This window comes from Leptinotarsa decemlineata, unplaced genomic scaffold, assembly GCF_025532065.1.
Source record: "Leptinotarsa decemlineata unplaced genomic scaffold, Ldec_3_MD MMD2_tig00002974_RagTag_RagTag, whole genome shotgun sequence".
NCBI lineage: Eukaryota > Metazoa > Arthropoda > Insecta > Coleoptera > Chrysomelidae > Leptinotarsa > Leptinotarsa decemlineata.
This window is the reverse complement of record NW_027412578.1, coordinates 11809986-11835474: the sequence shown is the minus strand read 5'-3', so window position 1 is coordinate 11835474 and position 25489 is coordinate 11809986. Positions and strand designations below refer to the sequence as shown.

The following is a 25489-nucleotide window of genomic DNA, read 5'->3' as shown; positions in this document are numbered from 1 at the left end:
CATCTCTCGGATTGGGTACATTATTTTTCACATGGAGCAGAGCTTTATATATATATAGATACAAGGTAACGTTAGCATCTTGTTTTTGCAGAAAGCAGATCTACAGCTATCCCTGAGTGCAATATTGAAGATAGTTCTAATTATTCTCTTTTGAACAATAAAAACACGTTTTGCCCCCACAGAAGAACCCCACATTAATACATTTTGAGTCATATGTGAGTACGCCAATGAATAGTGAACAGTCCTGATACCATCTAAACTAAGCACGTCTTTGATCTGTCGTATTGCAAATAACGCTTGATTCAATTTTTTGCAGACATAATCGATATGGGGTTCCCAAGACAAGGTTTTATCTATAAACATACCAAGGAGTTTGGCTGTTTCCGAAAGTTGGATGCTGTTGAGTTTCACTGTTTTCTTTAACGTGAAGCTTAAATGTACTGTTTTACTTTCGTTCAGTTTTAGTAGATTTCTATCACACCAAGAAATCATGTCATCCATGACAGAATTAATGTTGTTTTCTAGCTCCTCCACAGAGTTTCCGGAAACTGTTTTGGTAGTGTCATCTGCGAATAGGATGATAAAACCTTGTTTTATATACTTCGGAAGATCATTTATATAGATGGAGAAAAGAAGTGGCCCTAAAATGGACCCCTGTGGTACCCCAAGGATAATATCTTGAATATCAGATACTGCATTATTCACAGCCCCTGCCATTTTCCTATCTTCCATAAAAGATTTTATCCATTCCAGAAGGAACCCTCTAATGCTAATGTTATATAACTTACTAACCATTATGTCACTATTTACTGAATCAAACGCCTTAGCCAAGTCAAATAATATTGAAATTACGTACTTTCGCTTATCGATTTCATTGTAAATAAACTCGAATTTTCTAGCAATAGCAGTCTCAACTGATCTAGATTTTCTAAAACCATGTTGATGATCGGTTAGAATCTTGTATTTTTCGAGAAACGCAATAATTTTATTTGCTACTATTTTTTCAATAACTTTACCTACTCAATAATGATATTTGGCGATAGTTATCAATATCTTCATGTGAACCCTTTTTATGAATAGGTAGGAATAACTTTGGCTGTTTTGAAGACACTCGGAAACACGCCTTCCATTATAGAGTGATTCATAAGATTAAATAGAATTTCAGATATAGATGGAATAACATATTTTAGAACTTTTATTGTTTTATCGTCTAGGCACTCGATTTTTTATTTTTAAGTTCGGTTATTGTTGAAACTAGTTCAGGTTCTAGCACTTCTTCAAAAAACATTGAGTTTTCGTTAAATTCCGAGACCGTTATGTGGTAGTGACATGTTCTGACCTACATGTCTTAACAGTGCTACCGAGGCTGCTCTGGCAAAGTGGCGAGCAAAATTATCGGCAATTTCTGTTCCATCATTGATCCGGATACCATTTGCTTCAAGATGAATCTCCCTTTTATTGTCAATTTTGGTGTACCCTCTAAAACTATTTACAATATCCAATGTAGCTTTCTCTTTGTTTTCAGCTGTTTCTATTTGATTTACGTAATATCCTTAACTTATTTAATCTATTTGTATACTATCTTTTTTCCCTTCTGTTAATCTCGTCACTCACTTCTTCATCTATCATTCTTTTGTGCAATTCTCTCAACTGACTGCTTTCATTCTTTACTTCTCTCGTTACCCAACTTTTTTTTACTTTCTGTTTTTGTTTTACATTTATCCTATTTTTTGGACATGACACGTCAAGACACCAAGTCAATTCCTTCATAAAGGCCTCAAATGCATTATTTGTAGTAAGTCCACTTACACAAGTTCTATCAATATAACTTAGTCGTGTCCTGAGTTCTTGTAAGTTCTCATCTGTTGAAGTAGGTAGTTGTAGCCAGAGAATCATTCGCTGAAGAGTTGGTGAGATTGCTTGAGAAAATATGGGCAAGATGTTTGGCTAATAAAGTATCGTATAAGAATACACTGAAGTTTTCTTTTGAAATATTTGTGACAAGGTAGTCAATTGCTGTTGCACTCACATGGTAATGTTTATTTTTTAGGATATGTGTTGGCTCATTTGTTGTTTTGATAAGATGAAAAGATTCAAAGCAGTCATTCACTATTTTCGTTTTGCTATTAGTGATATCCAGACTGTTAACGTTTAGATCACTGCAGACAATGAAATAATTAAAATTTTCCTTCAAGTAAATACAAGTCTGCTCCAATTTTTCAATGAATATCATAAAATCACCCAAAGGAGGTCTATAAATGCAACAGATAGCTGTTTTATATTTAAAACTATCCACTAAAGTGACTGCACTTAATTCAACATGCAACTGTACGAGATATTTTCAATATATTCTATTGACCTGCATATTACCTGTTCACGAGTTAAATTAAGAGTTCCTCCATATGGAACTTGTCGAGCAAAATAATCATAATAATCATTTCCCACCTGTGAGTTGAGAAATGATAGTTGAGTCATATCAGAACTTTGAACCCAGTGTTCAGATAAACAGATTGATTATATCTATGTTTTGACCTATGTTTAGTTCGATGTTCTTTAAAAGTGTGTTTTTTAGTTTTTGAAACTATATTTATTTTTCATTTTTTAGTTTTGTATGCTATAAAAGCGTGTTTTTTAGTCTTTTTGAACTATATTTATTTCATCTAAACTTTGGGTTCAGTCAGCCGTATATTGTTCAGAAAATTGACCATTGATATTCTCTGATTCCGGAGAGGAAGCCTTGAAAATCAGCTATCAAGCTCAAAGCAGCAGGCGCGCAAAGGAGGGTTACAAATAAGGCAGCAGGTGCGCGTGTTGATGAAAAAAATACTTTTTTCAAATGAAAAAATACATGTAAAGTGAGTTTGAATTATATCAAGGAGATTACGTATAGCGCAGTCTGCTCGCTGATAGATCAAGCAATAATTTCAATAATTCTGTCAGATACAGATCCCGGGCTTGAGAGTTACAAACAAAGATACATATAAATAGGTGAAGCTAATATAAAGCATGTGAAAACGGAGGCTGATATCCAAACGTGTTACCACTCACTTGAGAAAATTGTGGAGATCATGTAAGACAAGCATGTTTGTAGTAGATTCAAATTTATTTAAAAGGCATCCTCATGACATTCTGAACTGAAAACGTCGCGAGTTGATTTCAAATACATTCACAGCAATTCGAAAGTATCTGATATTTGCATCGCTGAAATCATGTTCTGCTTCAATCTCAGCCATGGAAATTGATTTCAGGAACAAGTGTTTTACGGAGATGGAATTCAATTCCTTTCCTCCTTTGATTCGGTTCATTGAGTTGAATTTGAATCAGTCAAGCCAATGGCATCAATAGATTTGATGATGACATCAATGGTGACTTTGATTTTTCCTACTGTCGATTTGAAAGGAATTCATATAAAAAATATGAAGTATCAAAATTCATTCGTAAAAACACAATATCTATTTCCAACTTTTATTAAAAAATAATATCAACAATAAATAACTCTGCAGTTTTTGAAAGAGACCTTTCAAATCAAATGAACGTCTCAGCAATAAATGAATCAGAGCTTTGATAGCTGAAGTTTTCTATATTGCTTGAGTTGTTTCTTCAGTTCCTTCCTCAGAATTTTTCCACTTGGATTTTTAGGAATAGACGATACAAATATTATACCCCCTCGGAGTTTTTTCTGTGGCGAAACTTTACCTGAAATGAAAAATATCAATGAAATCAAATATAAATTCAGAGAAATTTTCTGGATATTTTGAAAATTAAACCATATTTCAATGACACAGTGAGATTAGAAAAGGGTATTGAATGACATTTTTCATCAAGGAGACGCTTCTACATTTGCAAGTACATTTTTCAAAATCACACCTCGATAGTGATTTTTGGTGAAGTTGGTGAAAACATAGTTGAAAGAGAACTTGACTATATATATTTAACGTCTTTTTTTCATTATGTTTTTTCATCTCGTTCATTTCCATCAATATGAATGAAGAAGTATTTTACAAAAATCTTGGGGGTAATCAAAGAGGTCAAACTCTCTTCTATATTTCGGACAAATGTTAATGATAATTCAGTTATCAATCAGGAAAATGGATCTTTTATGAATGAGATTTGGTAGCGTTGAGGTATGAGGAAGCGAAGCTCTATATATATGAGCTATATTCCAGAAAAGGTCCACTTTGATCTTTGTGAAATATTCAAAGTTGCTGGGATCCGTACAACTTTCTACTTCAAAATTAAATTAGAGTTCATTATTTTCTCTTATCAAGTTGATGGTGCCATTATCATGTTCGGTGCTGCCAATTTTATTTTCTTCAGAAAAAAACTAATACTACCTGATTGGTATAAATGGAATATTTGGAGTTGAATGAATCTATTGAAAACATGCATCCGGGAAAAACATTTTCTTGGTGAGGAGAGGCATCAAACAAGGTAATCAGTTGAGGATCATTGATGAATTTTCAATGTTGGTTATTGTATTGCTTGGTCCGTGACCATGAAAGAGCCGGAATTGGAGCATTTCTCTTGAGGGCAGCTGCCCGAGCAGCTGATGAACTCTGTATAGTTTTCGACAGTGAACGAGGTGACCACAACTCTGTCATTGAATTGGAGGCCTTTCAGCAAAAACCTCAGATAAAAGCCGCAGAGATCACCTCACTTCTGCGGAAACACAAGGATAAGCGAATGTATTACGTCTTCTTCAATAACATTGGAGACCTTGGCTTATCAAAGAACCTGACGTTCTCTTTTCTCAGGTCGAGTGGGCTAAAGTCGGAAACTGAGGAGTTCATCATAGCTTGCCAGGATGGTGTCTTCAACACCTTAGTCTACCGCAGTTGCATGATGGGTATAGAGGTTGCAGACGCAAGGTGCAGGGCCTGCCGCGAGGCGTCCGAGACCCTAATGCACTTGCAAACAGCATGTCCAGTATATGTGGTCTCGGTCTATGTATATCGACATAACGTGGTCCTAAGAGTGATGTATTACAATCTACGGTACTCTAACGGTATTGGCGAAACACCGGTGTTGCCCTACGCTCCGGAGATATTGAATCTGTTGTGGGAAACGAGAAGTACCTAATTCATTGGAACAATTCGTTTCCCACCCTCAGGCTCATAGAAGCTGAAAAGCTTGATGTAGTCCTTCTCGACCACGAGAGCAAGCCAATATTTGTCATGGAGTTTTCAGCTCCTGACGAGACGAATATCGTCTGAAAATAGGAGGAGAAACGGATGAAATATCGAGATTTTGTCTTCAAACTCCGCAGATTTTCTCCAGACCACTGTGTCAAGATGGTTTTTCCGATTATTGGAGTCCTTGGTGGAATGATGCCCTCTCCACTCTCAAATCTTAAAATCATACCGGCTTGCCGCAGTAAGGCAGAAATCTCAGCCGGACAGATGCACTGTCACTGCGCTTGCTCAGGGCACATGATTCTCGGACCCAATGATCACTTACCCCACAGCGTGAGGAGTGGTCGTTGATTGATAATGCTGGCGCGCCCTCCCGAATGTATCGGGGCTTCGGGGGATAGGGCCTGACCAGCGCATACTACGATGGGAAAAAAGTATAATGATGAACGTTTTTATTGATAGAAAAAGGATGAGTAACATACGATAAATGAAAGAACAGATGAAGGAGGTCTACTGAAGGCCAGAGTTGACTTTTGTCGGTACCACAGGAGACTGACAAATACTCTCTCCCACTCAACCTTTGAAAAAAACAAGAAAAATGTCAATTTCAGCTTGATTGTACTAAAAATAACTTATACATATGAAATTATGGAATGACAACCTATTATAAAAACATAGGCATTGCCCGTGAAAACTTTTATTGTACTGATATTGCAGTTGGTGTGGTTTCGTAATTTTTGTGGAACAAAGTAGGGGAGACCGGGGCAAGATGGAGTTCGGGGCAGCACGGGAAGTAAGCTTGTGTGCGTGAATAGTAATCGTGTTCGGAGCGACGACAGCGCCATTTGCACGAACTTCACTCTCCGCTAGTGTGTCCAAGCAGAGCGAACAGGTTAGAACTCGTTTTTGCATTGTAGAGAGAAAAAAGTGATATTGCAAGTGTTTTTACGCGTTATTTGATTCGAAACTGATGTACAGACATGTAAGTACCTGTGTTAATGTATTATTTCAATCCCGATCTTATTATAGTAGTCCAAAACATTAAATTCAAACCAGATTTTTTCGTCGGTAAAGTTTGAAGTTAGAATTGCGTCATCTTTCTCACCTACGTATGGATCGGGGCAAGATGATCGGGGCATAATGGGATACTGTCCCGTTCTGCCCCACCCTTGTGATTAAAAAAACATTTTTTATGTACTGATAATCAAGTGACTGAAAAAAAAAATCAAGATGGAGTAGTAGAAAGCCAAAAACTTTCTATCCCAAAAATTAATCACTCCTAAAAAATATAACCCCTTCAATTCAAGTAGAAAACAAATAAAGAAACCTGGAAAAAAACTGCAAAGAAGATTAAAAAGACAACTGACAAGGAATGTCTTTAAGCTTATTTTTGTCTTTTTAATATTTTTTTTATGTTCCATTTGGTATTTTAATAATAGTTTGTGGTGTATAGGACTGATGAAAAATTAATAGGTTTATTTATTTTCAAGCAATTATAATAGTGATATTAAGGATTTTACTTGTTGGGTTCATAACTGAACTCTAATGCTTGACTGGTTCCAACAATTGAAACTTTCTTGATGTACCATTTGGGATTTTATAATAATTCTGTACTGTACTTGACCGATAAATAAATAAATAAAAACCTGCAGAAAAAGCGTCAAACCAAAAGGTGCAAATGAGAAACTGAATCGGAAGATAGTTCATCCCAAGAAGAGGGTGATGACTGTGCTTGCATCTATTGTGGGTACTTATACTCAGATTCAACCGAAGGTTGAGTCATCTGCGGCGTGTGCCACGGTTGGGCGCATAATTCATGTGCCGAAGTAGATGAGGAAGATGAAGAGGCACACATTTGTGAACGCTGTCTACCCGATTAAAAAGCGTACTCGTTTTGCCCCACAGCGTTTCCCATCTTACCCCAGTTATGGGGCAAAACGGGAAATTTGCCGAGTTTATTTTTTCATTTTTTGCCAAAAAAAGTTCTGTGATTTTGCATGCTACAACGTTTAATTATGAGAGATAAATGTATAATGGAAACCTCTTTTGTCAAAAAATGTTATTAAAGAGTTTAATTTTCCTTGTATAACGAGTTTTGTCTTAGCTATCTCATCTTGCCCCAGTCTCCCCTATAGGTTTGTAATGGTCTCTTTTTCTCAGGATTCAGCCAATCAAGCTCTTCTAAAGGACCTGCGCTATGAACACGACTTTCTTAGCTACAGTCATCAAACTAATCATTGCAATAGTTATCTGATATCAAGTTTTTACTTGTAACAAATATGTGAAAAAGGGAAAAATTTAACGGCAAACTGTTTGGAATGAGACCTTGAATGCAACTCATAGATCTTATTTCACAATTATGTATTCATAAACTACCTAAGGTTTCTTTGAATCTATTGTCATGTATTGGTCTCAAGAATTTCAAATATTCTTCGTTTATTCTGAGACTTAATGAGCCTCAGTAGACTCTTCATGATACCAAATATGTGAAACTTGTTTCTAGTAGTGAGTTATGATAGCCATTTTGATTTGACCGACATACATTTCATAACAATCCTCACATCTTGTTTCCTCACTATTTTGTTTATCGAGTTGCTTTATTGAAGTGCACGACCAGTTCTAAAAGACAATTTCATATTCAGTTTTTCGAAAATTCAGACCAATTCGTTGGTCCATATGTAAGAAATACAAATGTTGAGTAATGTATAATGAGTTCAAAAGTGGGCTAAGAGCACAACCCTGTCAAACCCTAGAGGTCATAACAACACGCTTAGAGGTCATAACAACACACTGTTAATGACCTTCTGATACCTACATACCTGCAACATACTCTTGCAGCTCCTTCTCGGTAACATCATCACCATTTTTCCTGACCACAAAAGCAAGTGGCAACTCTCCAGCTCGCTCGTCAGGAAGTCCGACCACCCCTGCTTCAAGGACATGTGGATGGTTGACCAAAATAGCCTCAAGTTCCGCAGGTGCAACTTGATACCCGTTGTACTTGATGAGTTCCTTGAGCCTGTCAACGATATAGAAGTAATTATCGCTGTCATAGTAGCCTAAATCACCTGTTCTCAGCCAACCATCTGATGTGAAAGAAGCCGCGGTTGCTTTAGGGTTCTTGTAGTATCCTTGCATTACGGAAGGTCCTTTGAAGCAGAGCTCGCCAACGATGTAGGGACCAAGACATTTGCCTGTGTCTGGATTTCGCACTTTGCAGGTCATGTATGTGATGACTTGGCCACAAGAGCCTGGTCTGTATACTGATTTGTTCATTATCGTTAGAGCTAGGGTACCTTCTGTGCAGCCGTACGCTTGGGTGATGATTTTCACGTTCAACCTGCAAAACAAAACAAAATTTATTAGCCTGCAGTGAGTTTTTTTATGTTAGATATAGATTGACTTCCCATACATCATCTCTCAGGTTATTGAAACCAGAATCTATTAATAAAGCACTCGTGATCCAACAACGAACAACGGTGTATCTACCCGTCAAGGTCACATCAATGGCGCTAGGCTGAATCGAAAATACACTGTAGTCGTCAAGTTTCTCTAAGGGACAAGTCTTAGTGGAAAAGGCAATGCAATCTCTCTTTACAAAAATGTCATCTGTGGGATTGACAAGAGACTATTGAAATCTGTATTTTCGTTAACTAGCTGTTACTCCCCTACGAACGACACTTATAACAAGTCGAAACTTGTACGAGCTAATGACTAACGAGGTCCCACCAAGCTACCGTTTAACTCAAAAATCAACAATATCAATCTCAAGGCTTCCCTTATGCAGTGAGATGAAAGTTCAAGCTTTTTCATCGCCTGCGGGACTAGTTTCCACTGCAAGCCGACTTGTAACCAAGATCTGAAATTACGACATTCGTATTACTACACCAGATAGCACCGTTTTCTTCATTGGGCAGCATCGTTTCGATGCTCATGGGTCTCATCGGTGGTGCTAGTCTAGTGGACCCAGTTCTCCTTGAAGAACAAACCTGAGGGAAAGAAGGCGATGACATTTCACTAAAGGTGAACGCAGTATATAGTATTGGATTCTTGAAATGATGTTTTCGGGCTCTATTTGCTTTGGAGTGTTGGGCTCCTAAGAAGAACAGATAACGAATCTAGTTCGACCAACGATGCAATGAAATATATTTGCTAGTATCGAGTTCCTCGTAGCTGTTTCTCATCTTCGAGTTCAGTAAATTTGGTCGTTTATGACTTATCTTCTATATTAATTTGATCTGTTGATGATCATGAAAGAGAAATTGATTATTTGTTCTTTCATTCTTTCCTCAAGTTGGAAAATATTACAGAACAACATGATCGCAGTTTTTTCAATGTATTATATCACTATGTAGTGTTAAAATTGTTTTGAATTTGAAGTGTATTTGAAGTACATTGTATTTTTCATTCAACTTTTTGTCATCAACGAAGAGTGATCGAAACATCACTATTTGGTTTCGTACTACATGTCAAATTCGATATTTGAGAGAAGTACCTGCATTTTGCGAAGATTCGAATTGAATCAGTGATACTACTGTATTTATTGGGTACATCGATGAAGATCTTTGACATATCTTCAATTATCTTGTAGCAAAGTTGTTTCTAGTATAATATTTCAGATGAGAATGTTTTCGCAAATGATTGCAATTAGGGTTTTGATATTGAATTCCCTCTAGGAATTTCATAGATGAGACAACTGCCCATCAAGATCATAAAAATCAATAGTATTTCTTGGTCACTCCATAATATTCGATTGTCTATCATGATGATGTTAACATCTGATTTGAATGTTATAGACTATAGAAATTCGTCTTCATAGTTTCATTTCACCAAATGGTGAATTATATCATATTATTGGTTTAAATTTTTATATGATCTGCAAAAATGTAATTATTTCTATTATTTTCCAGGCACACCAATTCGATTTTCACAAACTTAGGCTGAAAGGAAGTTATGTGAATGAAAAATTATTCAATTTTGAATTGATTCATACTTGAGGCATCAGAAGAACCCAATAATATGGAAGAACGCCAATTTGAGAAATGAGCTGCTCAGAAGAATAAGAGCTACAGAGATTACTAGACTTCTCTGTCATATTCTATGTACTGAAAATAGTGTCTTCATAAGTTTTGTTTGTCTCACCTCTCCTTCAATAGAACTTCAGTTTCCCCGCTCAGTGGTGCAGCAGCACAGAATATTTCTGCAATACTGGATAGGTCATAGTCTTGTATTTTGGGAGTTTTGGACAAGAAGATTGCCAATGGAGGTGTCACTCTCACAACTTCAATTTTGTAATCTTGTATGGATTTGAGGAAAAAGTCTTCTTGGAATTTATCCATCATCACAGTTAGGTGTCTATTGAAAATTGAAGTGAGGCCAAAAATGAGCCCATACGAGTGGAAAAACGGCATCAGACCAAGGACTCTTGTATATTTCGATAGATAGGCAGGATCCCTGAAAAAACATGGGTTTTTTCATACTTGACGATAAATACTATCCAGGAAAATCTCTTGTTACAGTTTCATACCCACCTTGATTGTAGTAACCGTGTCACAACGTTGCTGTGTGAGAGCATAACACCTTTTGGCATGCCAGTGGTTCCGGATGAACACAAAATGAAAGCAATGCTCTTCTTGGGATCGCCGTCGAAGGGCAAGAAATTGAATGGAGATATTGTTCTACCCTTCAACTGATTGGATACGAAATTTCTCAAACAAACTGCTCCCCCAACATCTTCATCGCTGTCTATGACAATCACCTCTTCTATGAAGTTCATTTTCTTCTTTAAAGTTAAATACTTTGAAGTAGCTCTCTTAGAGCAAAATACTAAACGTGGTTGTGTGATGTTTAGAGTGTGATTGAGCTCTAGAGTGGTGTAGTTCACACTCACCGGTACCAGGATGGTACCAGCAAAAAGGGACGCCAAAACGATTTCGAAAAACTCTAGGTTGTTCTCACTGCCAATACCGATGGTAGTTTCTTTGGTGCATCCATAAGCACGAAGGGCTTCAGCCAGACTGCATGATTTTTCCAGAAGGGTTTTTGTCGACAGGCTCCTACCAGTATGTGCATCAACCTGTAAGAGAAGGTGAATGTAAATTATTTGTTACAATAAACAATTCCTCTGAAGAGTTTGCAGTTGTTCGGTATGAGGAGAATCAGATTGATTTATTGGATTAGGAGGATCAAAATTGACAGAACACATTTTGAAATGGGACGGTGAACATCGAATCGAATGGTCAAAGATGTGAATGATTGAAAGTGAGCTTTACTCAAGTGAGGCGTAAGCTCAAAGAATCAGTGTATTAGACTGTTCAAAAAATGAGGTGAATGTTCAAATTTCGCTGAATAGGTACATTCGATTAGCGATTTATTCATTTTTTAACGTTGGTACACTCGTCTCAAATATATATTCACAGTTTCAGCTGTTCAGTTTGTTTAGTTTGTTGGTGATAGGCATCATAGATAAAAGTATTTTGCTTGTTTGGCGATTTTCTGCTATCGAGAAAATAAATCAACGAATTTGCATGAATTTTTTGGTAAGAAATGGATCTGAGTGCTCCAAAACACTTGAAATGTTGACAGTGGCATATGATGATTGTACTCTGAATCGAAAAAATGTTTAAAAGTGGTACAAGATTTCTACAGAAGGTCAATAGAATGTGAACGATGACGCTCGTCCTGGACGCCACATCACATCAACAAGCAAGCAATAGAAAGGCTGAGTAAGTGAAGAAAATTATTACGAAAAATCGTAGAAATACTACTAGAGAATATGCTGAGGATGTTGGCATATCGATTGGCTCAAGGCATGCAATTTTTTCGAAAATTTTGGTCATGGAGCGTGTGTCAACGAAGTTCGTTCAAAAATTGCTAAATTTTTTGCAAAAACCTGTCTCATAAGCATTGCTCGGGAATTGTTGAATGATATGAACGCCGATTCAAAATTTTCGTCAACTGACGTGTCAACTGGCGCAGCGTTCTTGTAATTTGTATTTAACTGAAGGTAAATGAACCTCTCCTCACTGAAAATAACATTGCCAAATCTTACCAAAATCGGTTGAGTTATATTCATCATATTGAGACGCAAAAGAAGCTTTTCAGAAGAGCCTAACATCCCGTTTCAACATATCCAGATCTATGTTCATGTAACTTTTTCCTTTGAATCAGCAATTCCATATACAGGGTGTAACTGAATGAGTGTAAAACATTTAGAGAGGTGATTCCTCATCGAAAGGAAGATATGATCTTTCATATAAAGAAATTTCATTGGAGCATCCCTTGTTAAGATACAGCCCCTTAAAGGGGGTAAAATTTGTATAACAATTTTTTTCACAAGCACTGAAAAAGTTACAATATTGAAATTGACCAATTGACCTGACGTTTTGTATTACCAAAAAGACACTCAGCCAGTAATTTATTTGGTTTATCTCATGGTTGTAAGGGGTGGAAAACGCAACCCCTAAAATTTATTTCCAATGTATTTTTTTGTCTTATAATTTGTTCACTATTTAAAACTTCATTTCCGATAGCCTGTTTCATTCTAAATGAAGAATGTCTCTTGGGTTTTTTGCCCAAAATGAACCAGTTCGCAGCAAAAAATTATTTTACGAACAACTACAGAGATACATCGTCATAAATTGGATTTATTGTTATTTGGTAGTTAGAACCTGCATTGAACGATTGAAGGGTAATAAACAGAACTAATTTATCAATAACAAAACACACAACATGTAGGAATCATAGTAAATGTTCAATATGTCTACCTTCAGACATTACGCATGCGCATTGAGCCACGTATTCGCTCAAATATTCCTGGAGTTTCTTAAGTCATCTATATCGCGAATAGGAGTACGATAGATCAAATGCTGTAAATGGTCCCAAATGGAGAAATCGAGAGGATTGACATCCGGGGATCGGGCGGGCCAGTTCTGTGGTCCTCCTCGACCTATCCACTGATTTGCATATGTTTCAGTTGAATGCTGACATGCTACTTGATTAAAATGGGTGGGAGCCCCATTATGCATAAAAAACATATCCCTTCTGACGCCCAAAGAAACTTCCTCCAGCAGTACTGGATGCACTTCTCCTAAAAATTGAACTTATGCCTCACCATTTAATCGAGGAGGTAGAAAATGAGGCCCAAATAAATCATCCCCAAAAACTCCGAGCCACACGTTGAGAGAAAACTGTTCTTTATGGTTAATTTCGACAATAGCGTGAGGGTTTTCTTCAGCCCATATGTGGTAATTATGAAAATTAATAATCTTGTCCCGTGAAAAACTACATTCGTCTGTGAATTCTGTCGTCTTCAGAAAGTCACAATTTCTTCTAATCATTTCCAGCATCCAATTGCAAAATTCAAGACGGTTCGGAAAGTCTCGCGGAACAGTGCCTGTACTCGTTGCAGATGGTAGGGGTATAAGAGTTTGTTACGTTTCAATTTAGCACTAGATCAAACTGCTCTTATGTGACCTTTCAAAACACTACTTTACCTTTTAAGATCTTTATTCAACGGATATTAACAATGTAATTAAGTTACAAGTAGATTTTATTCATTTAATATCATAGTAATGGGAATCTTCCGTTCCAAAGAAAACCATACCTGAAATGTACAAGAATAAATGTATGCTCCCTGACTAACTGCTTTGACCAGTACTTACGCATTCTCCTTTTGCCAATCGACGTTGGAGATCCGAAATTCCTCGCTAGGTTGAAATAGTTGTTATTGTTTGTTTCTCGTTTTCTTCACCTATCATTTTTTTGCCGTTGTCTGCCTTATTCCCTATACCTTTCCAAGAATATTTCTTGCATAGATCGTTATTCATTACTTCCAGAAGGATTACTGACATATTAGAGCCATATCGCCTGAAAAACAATATTAGTTAGCTCTGGTTTCTGAATACTGTTTGATATTTTCGGTAAATATTCTGCATAAGATGAATGTTTAAATATTCGTACTGAAAGGGAAGGTTATGGCGACTTACCTTATATGTTCCTACTCCATCGCATGAATAAGGATTGGTAAATAGTTGAAAATTGGTTGGAACAATATTTTTGGAAACATTTGTAAACAAGGTTAAGAGACAGCTGTTGGTTGACATCTGCCGAACTTTCGTAGTGTCGTTCCGTCGACTTACACCGAACTAGTTCTACAGTTGTTCACGGGTGAGGATTGATCGGTTACTCAAGTTGTCAAGGGTTGTTTTAGGGTTGCATTGCTTTGAGAAGGAGTTTTGATGGGTCATGGACTTGTTGATGATGTCTCAAGTGGCTGTGGAGGAATTGATAGATATATGATGTTGTGCACAGCGCCCCCTTGGTGCTTGTAGTGTAGATTGGACGCACTGTGGCAACAACTGGTTAGCTGTCAGATGTGGCAGTCTCCTTAGTATTCGGAAGTTGGCTTTCGATGAGTCTGGTTCGGAGTTCAAAGCGTACCATCAGACTGATTGTAGGATATATTTGGTTGTATTTGTGCCATCCTTCACGGGGATTATTTCTACAAGTCAGGATTATATAGTGGAAGACTGATTGGTCATTTTGGTGTGGATATTTGCAGTCTGAAACTTAAGCTCTTTTGAGGATTTGTGGTGGTTACCGAACTCGTGCCAGGTGGAAGGATTTCCGAAATTAGGTATGTCTGAATCACTGTCGCATCTCTCATGTGGTCTTAGCTATGATATCACCTCTTCAATTCTACAACCTTCGTTTCTCGTCTCTAGATTCATAAGAAACAGAAGGCCCTCAGTCACTCATCAAGTCCCAGCAGGACTTCCGTGCAGAGCACCGCACACGAAGAATCGTATAGAAAACCCCTTGGCCAGGGTAAGAATTTTACCATTAAATGTGTTTTAAATGATTTTAGTAATTTCTGATTCCATCGTTATATCTCAACTGAATATTAGTATTGAAGAGAGGTTTCAACACTCATTCAATTGTCTTGATTTTTACGGGTCATATGGTTATACAGGGCACCCAAAAATATACTCTTGTTATCTTGCTACTTTGCTTAATGAAAATATACCAGGGGTATTGATTAGTCAAATAGTCCTATTGAATGGGGGTTGAATCTCACCTTGTTTTTATCTGATTCTGATTGAGAATTTTCTTCCGTAGGGTTTTTTTTTTCTTCTCCTTTCCTTTTTTTCCTTCTTCTTTAAGTTTTTTTTTATCTTTCTGGATCTTATTTGGTGATCCATTACTGGTCCAGCTTGTCGTGCCCTACAGGGTGATCTATCTTGGTGGTGCTACAGGGTGATCCATCTAGGCCGTACTACAGGGTGATCCACCGGTGCTACAGGGTGATCCATCTCCGTCGAACTACGGGGTAGCCTAACACCATATACCGGGTGGCCCAAAAGGAGCACGCAAGTTATAATTGATTTATTTGAATATTTGTGCTATACTGAGTTATTTGAATAATTGTTGCCCTTCTGTTTATTGATACCTGTTTGATATAGTGTTTGTTATTTATACCTGATTGATATAGTGATGCATTTGTGAAACGGAAATTGAGGTATTTTCTTCCTTTCACGATTGCTGATTGACACCGATGCGCCTACGCCTGAGCTCACGCGACGCAAACGAGTTTGTCATACCATCCGATACTAGTATTTACGATTTCACCTACTCAATTTTCGTGGTAGTTTTACTCGACGTATTGTAGTTTTTTTTGAGCGTCGTTACTACCGTAATTTATGGCTGATTGAATTCGTGGTTATATACACCGCGCTCGTGTATTGACATTTGAACATCGCGTAGTAGTGTGAATATTACATTGTTGTCTTAGAAGCGTTGTTGGTTAATCCATGTAAGTTAGGATTACTGAATAAATCATATTGGGGATCTTTATCTTTTATTTCCAATGTTAATTGGTAAGTTATTGATATTGTGAGTTACTTAGGGTATCTGGAGGATTAAATTTACCTGGCGCCCATTAAGATCTATTTGAAATTTGCTAAGTTGTTTAACCCACTCCCGTCTCCACTGTTTAGCTTAGCCGCGGATACCCATCTGTCTTATTTGTTACCGACAGATGATTTAGTCTCCTCTTGTGGTTTGTGAGGTGACAAGTTGTTCCATTAAAATTCGAAATACCGTCATATGATCAACATTTAGCTGGAAAGCAAACCTTCTAGTACTGGTAGTAGGTTGTTCTTCAATCAAATTAAGTACTGCTTCCTCAAGCTGTGGTGTTCGTACTTCTCGATGGCGACCACAATCTTGCGTTCTTTTGTCGAATGATCCATATTCTCTTAATCGTTGTTGAATTCGAGCAAATATTCTTTGTGAAGGATGCTGCCTTTGAGGATACATTTCAGCATATCTTCCAGAAGCTTCTAACCCATTCCCCTGCGACAGACCGTAAACGTACTGCATATCAGTCATTTCCTCAGTTGTGTATGCCATTTTAATAACAAGTGAATTATTAAAGTAACAAATTAAGATCAGAACAACAACACACAATTAGTATTAATTCAATTTCTAAAATTCACAAACTTACAGCGTCATACCAATTTAATTGTCACTATCGCTAATAGCGACCTACTAGATAGATTAGTTTCGTATTTTCGATGACGATGTATCTCTGTAGTTGTTCGTAAAATAATATTTTGCTGCGAACTGGTTCATTTTGTGCAAAAAACCCAAGAAACATTTTTTATTTAGAATGAAACAGGCTTTAGGAAATGAATTTTTGAATGGTAAACAAATGATAAAACGAAAAGTTACATAGGAAATAAATTTTAGGGGTTGCGTTTTCCACCCCTTATAGCCATGGGGTAAACCGAATGAATTGCTGGCTAAGTGTTTTTTTGGTAGTAAAAAACGTCAGGTCGATTTCAATATTGTAACTTTTTTAGTGCTTGTGAAAAAAATTGTTATACAAATTTTATGTCCTACCCCCAGGGGCTGTATCTTAACAAGGCATGCTCCATTGAAATTTCTTTATATAAAAGATCCTATCTTTTTTTCGTTGAGGAATCACTTCCTTGAATGTTTTACACCCTGTATTTCTCCACCGCAGTTAGGAAACGCCTAATGTAAAGTCTCGTTACACCCCGTTTTAGTTTGCCGGTATTGTTTATGAATCAAATTGTAGTATATTCACAGGTACATCAAATGTTAAAAGTTGGTTGGAATTGAATTTCCAACAACTGAAATATGGAGGTGACTGCAATAAAAAAACAAAATTTTGAGCAGTGGAGTTCAGAATTCAGGCAGTGGAACCTTTCCTTGATGCGAAACTTTTCTTAGGTTCTTTACAAAGGGAGAAGAGTTTTTGAAATTAGAAGTTTAAGAATCTCAAATAATATTCAATTTGTACAAGAACACAAACTTTTGGTTTTGAACCTAAACGATATCGAAACCAGAACCTTTCAAAAATCCATTGATGGAAACAACCAATGTTCTGTTCTGTTCTGACTTCAACAGAAGGCATTCAAATATATCAAACCTTCGATATGGATGGAATCCCTCCAATATCAGAAATTGCTCGAATTTTCATATTGATCTTTTGATTGAATATTAATTTTCAATACAAATGAGAATTGAAATGTTCGAAATTTTGTTCTACAAAAAAAAAAAATCAAACAGAAGTGTGTCTCATTCATTTGTTATTCTACGTGAATTGAAAATCACAATTTTTTTGGACTGGCAGACTTTCAGGACTCCTTTTTATTTCACAACAGAAAACAAAGTCCCATTCTAAAACTGCCAAATCTTCCACGAGTTACCTTGATTATAGTTGCTACACACAATCTCAATGTTGTTGTTTGTTTCACAAGAAATTATTCAAATGATTGAATGAGAAGTCTGGAATATTACTTATCTGCATCCACACGACTGAATCTCATGAAATATCTGACCTGTGTAATGTCTCCTGAACTATAATCTCTCACCTCAAGATATGGTAAAAATTTAAAACTCTCATGAGTATTTTTTTCTGTTCATTATGAATTATTGCTATATGAAGATAACAATTTCTTTCATAAATATTTGATATTTTGATAAACAAATTCTTTGTTTGTTCTGATTCAAAAGTGTCAATGAATGCTATAATATGTATTTTTGAATATTGTTAATGAATGAACTTAAAGTATTTTATTGAATTATATTGTTTTGTGTTTCATCTTATCGTAACATACTGTTCATTACTTCATTTATTATTAACACTTAGGAGAGATCTATAGATAAAATCATGGGTTAAAAATTGTGAATGAACTAGAGCAACTAATGCGATGAACAGAGGGTGAGGAAATGAGAAAGAAAAAAGTTTCCTGATGCCTGTGATGCAAATCTTATAGATAATTTCGCATGCATCAATCATAGTGAGGAGGAAATAGTTTCAGTGGCAATATCACATGCACGCAAATCCGGTTCGTTTGTATTCGAATGCCTTTCTTCCCTCACAAAGAAAGGAAAATATTAGGTTATGTTCAGGATGAGTCAGTTAAGGGTTAGGTTAGGGTTACGTTAGGTTGGGTTGCTTTTTCAATAGTTATTTTCTCGCTCTGAAAACCCTTCCATTCTGTTCCTTTCATCACCCCCTTTCGATTGTTATGCCGCGTGGTCCCAATAACCGAAGTACAGCCAAAATTTTAAATGGTATGAAGACATTTATGTTAAGATGAGATTTTGGGTGAAAATGAAATATAGTCAAATATAATTGCTGTAGCGAATTACTTTCAATGAGAAATTAAACTCACCTGCTTAGTAGCTCAAATGACATGAACTTACACTTTCACGATGGGATGAAAATCAATAAGGAACATGTTTGAATAATCTTTATCTAGGTTTTTGTTATAACTTGTAATTCAAAAAAGTGATAGCTTATTTCGTAGTTGGACTGCTATGAAATCTTAAGTTCCATAACTTACACTGTATGAAGTGTGAGATATTTTTGGTAAAAGAACAGAAAAGAATATTCTGATAATTGAACTGTTCACGGTGGAAATTACCTATCGAATTGAAATAATAAAGGCTTTTCCCTGTATGACTATAAAATGACAGAAATAGGTGAAGTGAATTGAGCGAGAGACACACTTGAGTTGATATAAGAACTATTGTTCCGTTCAATTTCAAGAGATCTAACAAAATGAAGAAAAATATTATTTCTCTCCTCAACACATGAGTAATATTTGATACATTATTTGAGAAACAAAGAGATGATTTTATGGAACGCCGTTTCACAAATATTCATTCCTCAATTTATTCAACTAACAATGTATTTGTTTGAATTTAATTGATTCATGCATTTGTTCGACACATTAAAATGACACTTGATTTAAAATGTTATATGAATTGATTTGTTTGATGAAAAGTTGCGAACAGTTATAATATAGATTCATTGTTTAAAATTTTTGGAAGTAAATGTTTGTCATATATACTTTTTTTGTAACTATCGAATAATTTACTACAATTTCTGTGAAACATGAATATGGTTTGTTCATAATTATAGTTACATGAATTAAAACGATTGTTGATAATTTTAATTCGGCGCTAGCGTCGAACGGATTCTTGCAGAAGCTGAATTTTTGAATCTGGCAACATGATAGTTTAGTGATAGTAACACAATATTCCGTCCGACCGCAGCGCCGAATAAAAATCATCAAAAATCAATTTAATTCATGTATCACCTAAAAGCAACAATCAAAACAATTCATTTTTACAAAATACCAAGAGAAAGTAAAACGGCGTGCCACGCCGTTTTACTTTTTTTAATATTCCTTTGAAATGATCTGAATTATTTTGTTTGTTGAATTTCAGTGATACATGAATTAAATTGTTTGTTGATAATTTTTATTCGGCGCTGCAGTCGAACGGATTATTACCGTACTATGACCAATGACATACATATTATATGCAGTTATGTAGTTCCGCAAAAATACGCCCGACGTCAGCGCAGAATAAAAATTATCAACAAACAATTTAATTCATGTATCACTGAAATGCAACAAACAAATTAATTTTATTCTTTCCAAAGGAATAATAATAAAAAGTAAAACGGCGTGGCACGCCGTTTTGCTTTTTATTAATATTCATTTGAAATGAGCTGAATTATTTTGTTTGTCGAATTTCAGTGATACATGAATTAAATTGATTGTTGATAATTTTTATTCGGCGCTGTCGTCGGGCGTATTTTTATGGAACTACTCAACTGTATATATGTATGGCGTTGGTCATAGTACGGTAATAATCCGTCAGACCGCAGCTAGGAATAAAAATTATCAACAATCAATTTAATTCATGTATCACCTAAATGCAACAGTCAAAACAATTCATTTTCACAAAATACCAATAGAAAGTAAAACGGCGTGCCACGCCGTTTTACTTTTTATTAATATTCCTTTGAAATGATCTGAATTATTTTGTTTGTTGAATTTCAGTGATACATGAATTAAATTGATTGTTGATAATTTTTATTCGACGCCACGGTTGAACGGCGTGTTGTCGTACTATAAATGAACTAGCATGTTGCCATATGTAACAATTGAAGTTCTTGATAAATCCGCTCGATACCAGCGCCGAATTAAAATTATCAACAATCGTTTTAAATGTATTTTTCAAATACAAGAAACTTTTTAAATAATCAAAAAATTTAATTTTTTTGTCAGAAATTAGCTTTTTAAAAAGACTGATGAAATAAAATGATACTTGCTTGATAATGTTTTGCACAAAAGTTGTAACCAAATTTTAAATTGAATGCTTTAAAGTGAATGTTGCAAATATTGAACACTTTCAATAAAATTGAAATATAACAATCTTTATTATTCATTGAAAAATATTTAGTATGGAAAGTTAATTTGCTATATTTTCAGACAAACGAAAGTCTATTTTCATTACCAACAATGTTTCATGGAAAAACTTTGACAGTCATTCAAATATATTCATTGAAATTTTATTCCCAAACTTACTTTTAGAAAGTGGATTTAAAGTTTCATTGTAATTCAACAGTCATATAAATAACTAACATTTTATTGAAAGGTCAAAATTATACGCGGAATTGAAAAGTTTGTTGAATTTACCCGAATAATACATTCCATTGATTGTTGAATTAAAATGTTGGTTTATTGCTGAGTTGAACTATATGTATATAGATTATTTTTCAGCATAATATATAATAAATTGGCGTTCCATTTTCCAATACTCTGAAACAATATTTTTCTTCGGAATCAATAAAAGCTTCAAGTTATTTCATTACTCTTTTTTATTCAAATAACAATTTTATTCATGTAACATTTTAAATCAAGTGTCATTTGAAAAAGAACAAATTTTGCGAACAATCGTTGTCGAAAAAATGCATGAGTCAATTAAATTCAAACAAATAAATTGTTAGTTGAATAAATTGAGGAATGAATATTTGTGACAATAAAAAGTAAAACGGCGTTCCATATGATTTTATGTATATTTTCTCTCAATAATGAAATTTGTTTTGGTATCCGTTTTTTCAAACATATTTGATTATTATCAGCCAATTCTTTCTACTATTTGAAATTTTCCATTCTTGATGAAAATTAGAATGATTTGCCTATCGAATTGAACATATTTTGTCTCAAGTACGTTACATTATTCTTCAGAAACATTATTGAAATTATTTGTAGGGGTTTCCACAAAATTTTGTGAAAATAAGTTTTTTCAACAAAGAGAAGTCGTTCCTAAACTAATGGCAAGCCTCAAAATTCAAAACTCGGTACACTGAGTCAGAAAAATGTTCACAAGTGGCTTTTCAAAGAAGGTCAAGAAGCTGTGAAGCTGTGAATGATGAAGCTTTTCCTGGACGCCACAGCATCAACAACCAATCAAAATGTTGAGAAATTGTAGTATAATAGCAGTTATATCAAATTTTTTAAGTTAGTCGGAATTGCATTTCCACTGACTGAAATATGGAGGTGACTACAATAAAAGTGTAACATTCTGTGTAATGAAGTCACCTCAGGAGTTTGGAAGATAGGCAGTGTAGCCTTTCCTTTATGCAAAACTTCTATTAGGTTCTTTACACAGAGACAAAAAGTCATCAACAATGTTTTAATACTAGCCTATGTAACCTTGTTGAGCTTTCCAAAGAAAGTCGAGAAGACTTTCTTTGGAAAGCTCAACAGCGAATAACATCGCTTGCCCTGGGCACCCCAGCACATAAACAATCAATGAAAATTTTGAGAAAGTTAGGAATTGATCGAATCACTATCGGAGGATGCTGGCGTATGGATTGGCTCCAACTATGGGATTTTTTCAGATATTTTGGGCATGAGTCGTGTGGCAGATCGTGCAAAATTGCTGGATTCTGTCCAAAAAACCATCGCATGAGCTTCGCTCAGGAATTGTTGAATGACGTCAACAGCGATCCAGATTTGCTTAAAAGGGTTATAACTGGAATAATGGGTATATAATTATGACATCGAAACCAAAGTCCAATCGTCCCAATGGAAGAGTCCAGGAGAGTTAAAACCAAAAAAAACGACAAGTTCGATCAGATATAGAAGGTTTGCTCACCACCGTTTTCTTTACATATCCTAGCGAAGTGCATCAGGAGTTCTTGCTCACTATTTTCTTCGACTACTGTGGCGTACGTAATCCATCAATAGTTCTTGTCACATGGTTGTACGGTCGATAAGGAGTGTCTTTGGCCGAAAACAACACCGTTATCATGTCTCAGCCACGGTATTCACCAGATTTGGTCCCCATTGACTTTTTCTTTCTGTTCCTAAGATTGGGGAGACCAAGGAAAGGACTGCGTTTTGCGTCAAATGACAAGATAAAAATTGAATCGTTAAGAGAGCTCAAGGACATACCAAAAAGTGCATATTATAACCGATTCGTGGATTGGAAAAAACGCTGGAACAGCTGTATCATATCTGAAGAGGACTAATTTGGAGGAGACAAAATAGAAATTGATGAATGAATGAATATTTTTGGGGAAAATGAAAATTAACCTTATTTTCCCAACAGAACTTATATAACTCACTTCCTGCGAGGCCAATCACAAATGTAATGTAATGTAATGCTTATTCACCAAATACAAATAGAAGTTATACATATTTCTCACACATAAAATGTATGGATTCATGACTTCATTATTTTGAAAAAATATAAATGAAGAAATTCAGAACTCACAAAATATACTTCGAGAATTGCGATAAGAAGTACGTTGGTCAAACCGGGTGGACTCGTTTCAGGGAACACGTTATATATCACATTACATCACAGATGATCATATTAACTACTTCACAGTTATATTTATATTGAATGATTACCATCCACTAGTAAGCTTTGGCTCAAACATGTCATTGACAGCTCTTTCTGAAATATAATAGGTTTGTCTCACTATTGAAATGAGTAGTTCAATTCAGGAATCACACGTTAAAAGGTAAGACCTCGTTAGTCCTTAGCTCGCATAAGTTTCTCAACGTCTGAGAGTTGTCGTTCGTATAGGGCGACAGCTGATTAACGGAAAAACAGATTTTAAACAAATTTCATACTCATTGTAATCGGCTTCACTGATAGAACTCGAGATTTTGTAAAACAATGATCGCTTGTTTGAATCATACTGACTGAAATTTCACTAATCATTTTTCATTCACTCGATTCCAAAACAATTTGAACTTCAAAAAATAACGAAAATAGAGAATGTTTTAGGATGCTTTTTGTACAGGTTGCTTGTCGTCATGAAATTTAATGATATTACTCTCATTTTGTTACGAATGCACCTCATTTTGATGGGCTGAATTGAGAATCCCTGATGTGAAATAAATGTATTTTCACAGAACACAACAAAAAACGAGACAGTATTTTTGTTTACTGTCTCAGTATTTTGTGCTGATGTGAAAAAATTGGTTCCAACAGAATATAAGTCATTGAAAAAGTATAGTATTCAACTCACCAGAAATGGTCATTACACGCTTGTTGAATAATATGAGTTCACTATTATCATTGAGAAAAGTATACTATTTTTATTGCAAAAATTCTCATGCAGAAGTATATTTATTAGGCATGAATTTATAATTTCAGAAATTACCTTTCAGTTCCATTCGTGTATAAAAAAAGTAACTGGATTCATTTCTGATATTCTTTTTTTTTTCTGATTTCTTAAGAAACGTTTTCAATATCTTTACATTTGAAAGAGAATTGCAAACCTTCCTAGTGACTGAATATTCTGATATATTTTGATACAATTTTTGATAGACAGTAAATTAGAATGTAGGTGGACCAGTTGAATACTCTTATACAATAAAAAAATCGCCTTTGAAGGGAACTGAATGAGAAATAAATCATTTTTCTTCATTGAAAAAATCTTTGCTGTGATACTGAAATGGAGAAGGTAAAATTCAGAAACCATTCAGAGTTACCGCCTGTCTTCAACCATAGCCCACTGACTATAAGAAAATTTGGAGTTTCTGATGAAGAGTAAGACAACTCACCATATCACGATGTCCTGGTGCATTTTCCATCAAATGCTTCCAGAAAATCTGCCCCAGTGTCTCATCGATCAAAGGCTCATAAGGTTGAGGTCCTTGAATCACGAACTCGTTATCTTCAGGCATGTTTCAAGTTCACTGCCACCACAATCAATGTCAACTCGACCGCCGGCTGCAGAAGTTGGAAAGATTCTGCTATCGTAGGTTATCTCGCCAGTAATTTTGAATATTTATTGGGTCCGAACAAGTTCAAATCTACTCGAGTTACGAAATATAATTTGACAAAGTGTTACTCCAATTATCGCCCACAGTTTTTGAAAATAAACTGCTCTACGAAAATGAGGATGCGATTGACGTACTCATCATGGAGAATCATAAGGTGGAGAAGAAATATCAAATAATTTTTTAGTGGAAACTGTTTCTACATAGGATAGAGGAAATAATTTTGTCTAATTTATATCAAGTTCATCACTTGTTGTGACCGGTTTCGGTTTGTCAGACCATTCTCGAGTAATTGACAGTGGTCTAACAAACCGAATAAACCGAAACCGGTCGTAACAAATCACTTTAGAATGGTCTAACAAATCGAAACCGGTCGAAATGAATCACTTGAAGATGGTCTAATAAACCGAAACCGGTCGTAGAAAATCACTTGGGAATTGTCTAACAAACCGAAACCGGTCGTAACAAATCACTTTGGAATGGTCTAACAAACCAAAACTGGTCGAAATGAATCACTTGAAGATGGTCCGTCGTAACAAATCACTTGAGAATGGTCTAACAAACCGAAAACGGTCGATATGAATCACTTGAAGATGGTCTAATAAACCGAAACCGGTCGTAGAAAATCACTTGAGAATTGTATAATAAACCGAAACCGGTCATAACAAATCACTTGACAATGGTTTAACAACCCGAAACCGGTGGTAACAAATAATAAAC

The 25489-nt window shown here is 35.6% G+C and overlaps 1 protein-coding gene across 1 annotated transcript; it reads right to left on the bottom strand.

Annotated features, from left to right (window-relative positions):
• Window positions 1-3451: 3451 nt before the first annotated feature.
• On the bottom strand, window positions 3452-24768 carry LOC111512408 (luciferin 4-monooxygenase). The gene is made up of 5 exons (XM_074177481.1): window positions 24551-24768; window positions 10664-11208; window positions 10275-10586; window positions 7952-8472; window positions 3452-3696 (listed from the first exon to the last, which is right to left on the bottom strand). The coding sequence occupies exons 1-5, from the start codon at window positions 24671-24673 to the stop codon at window positions 3554-3556; spliced, it is 1644 nt and encodes a 547-aa protein (XP_074033582.1). The 5' UTR covers window positions 24674-24768; the 3' UTR covers window positions 3452-3553.
• Window positions 24769-25489: the final 721 nt, after the last annotated feature.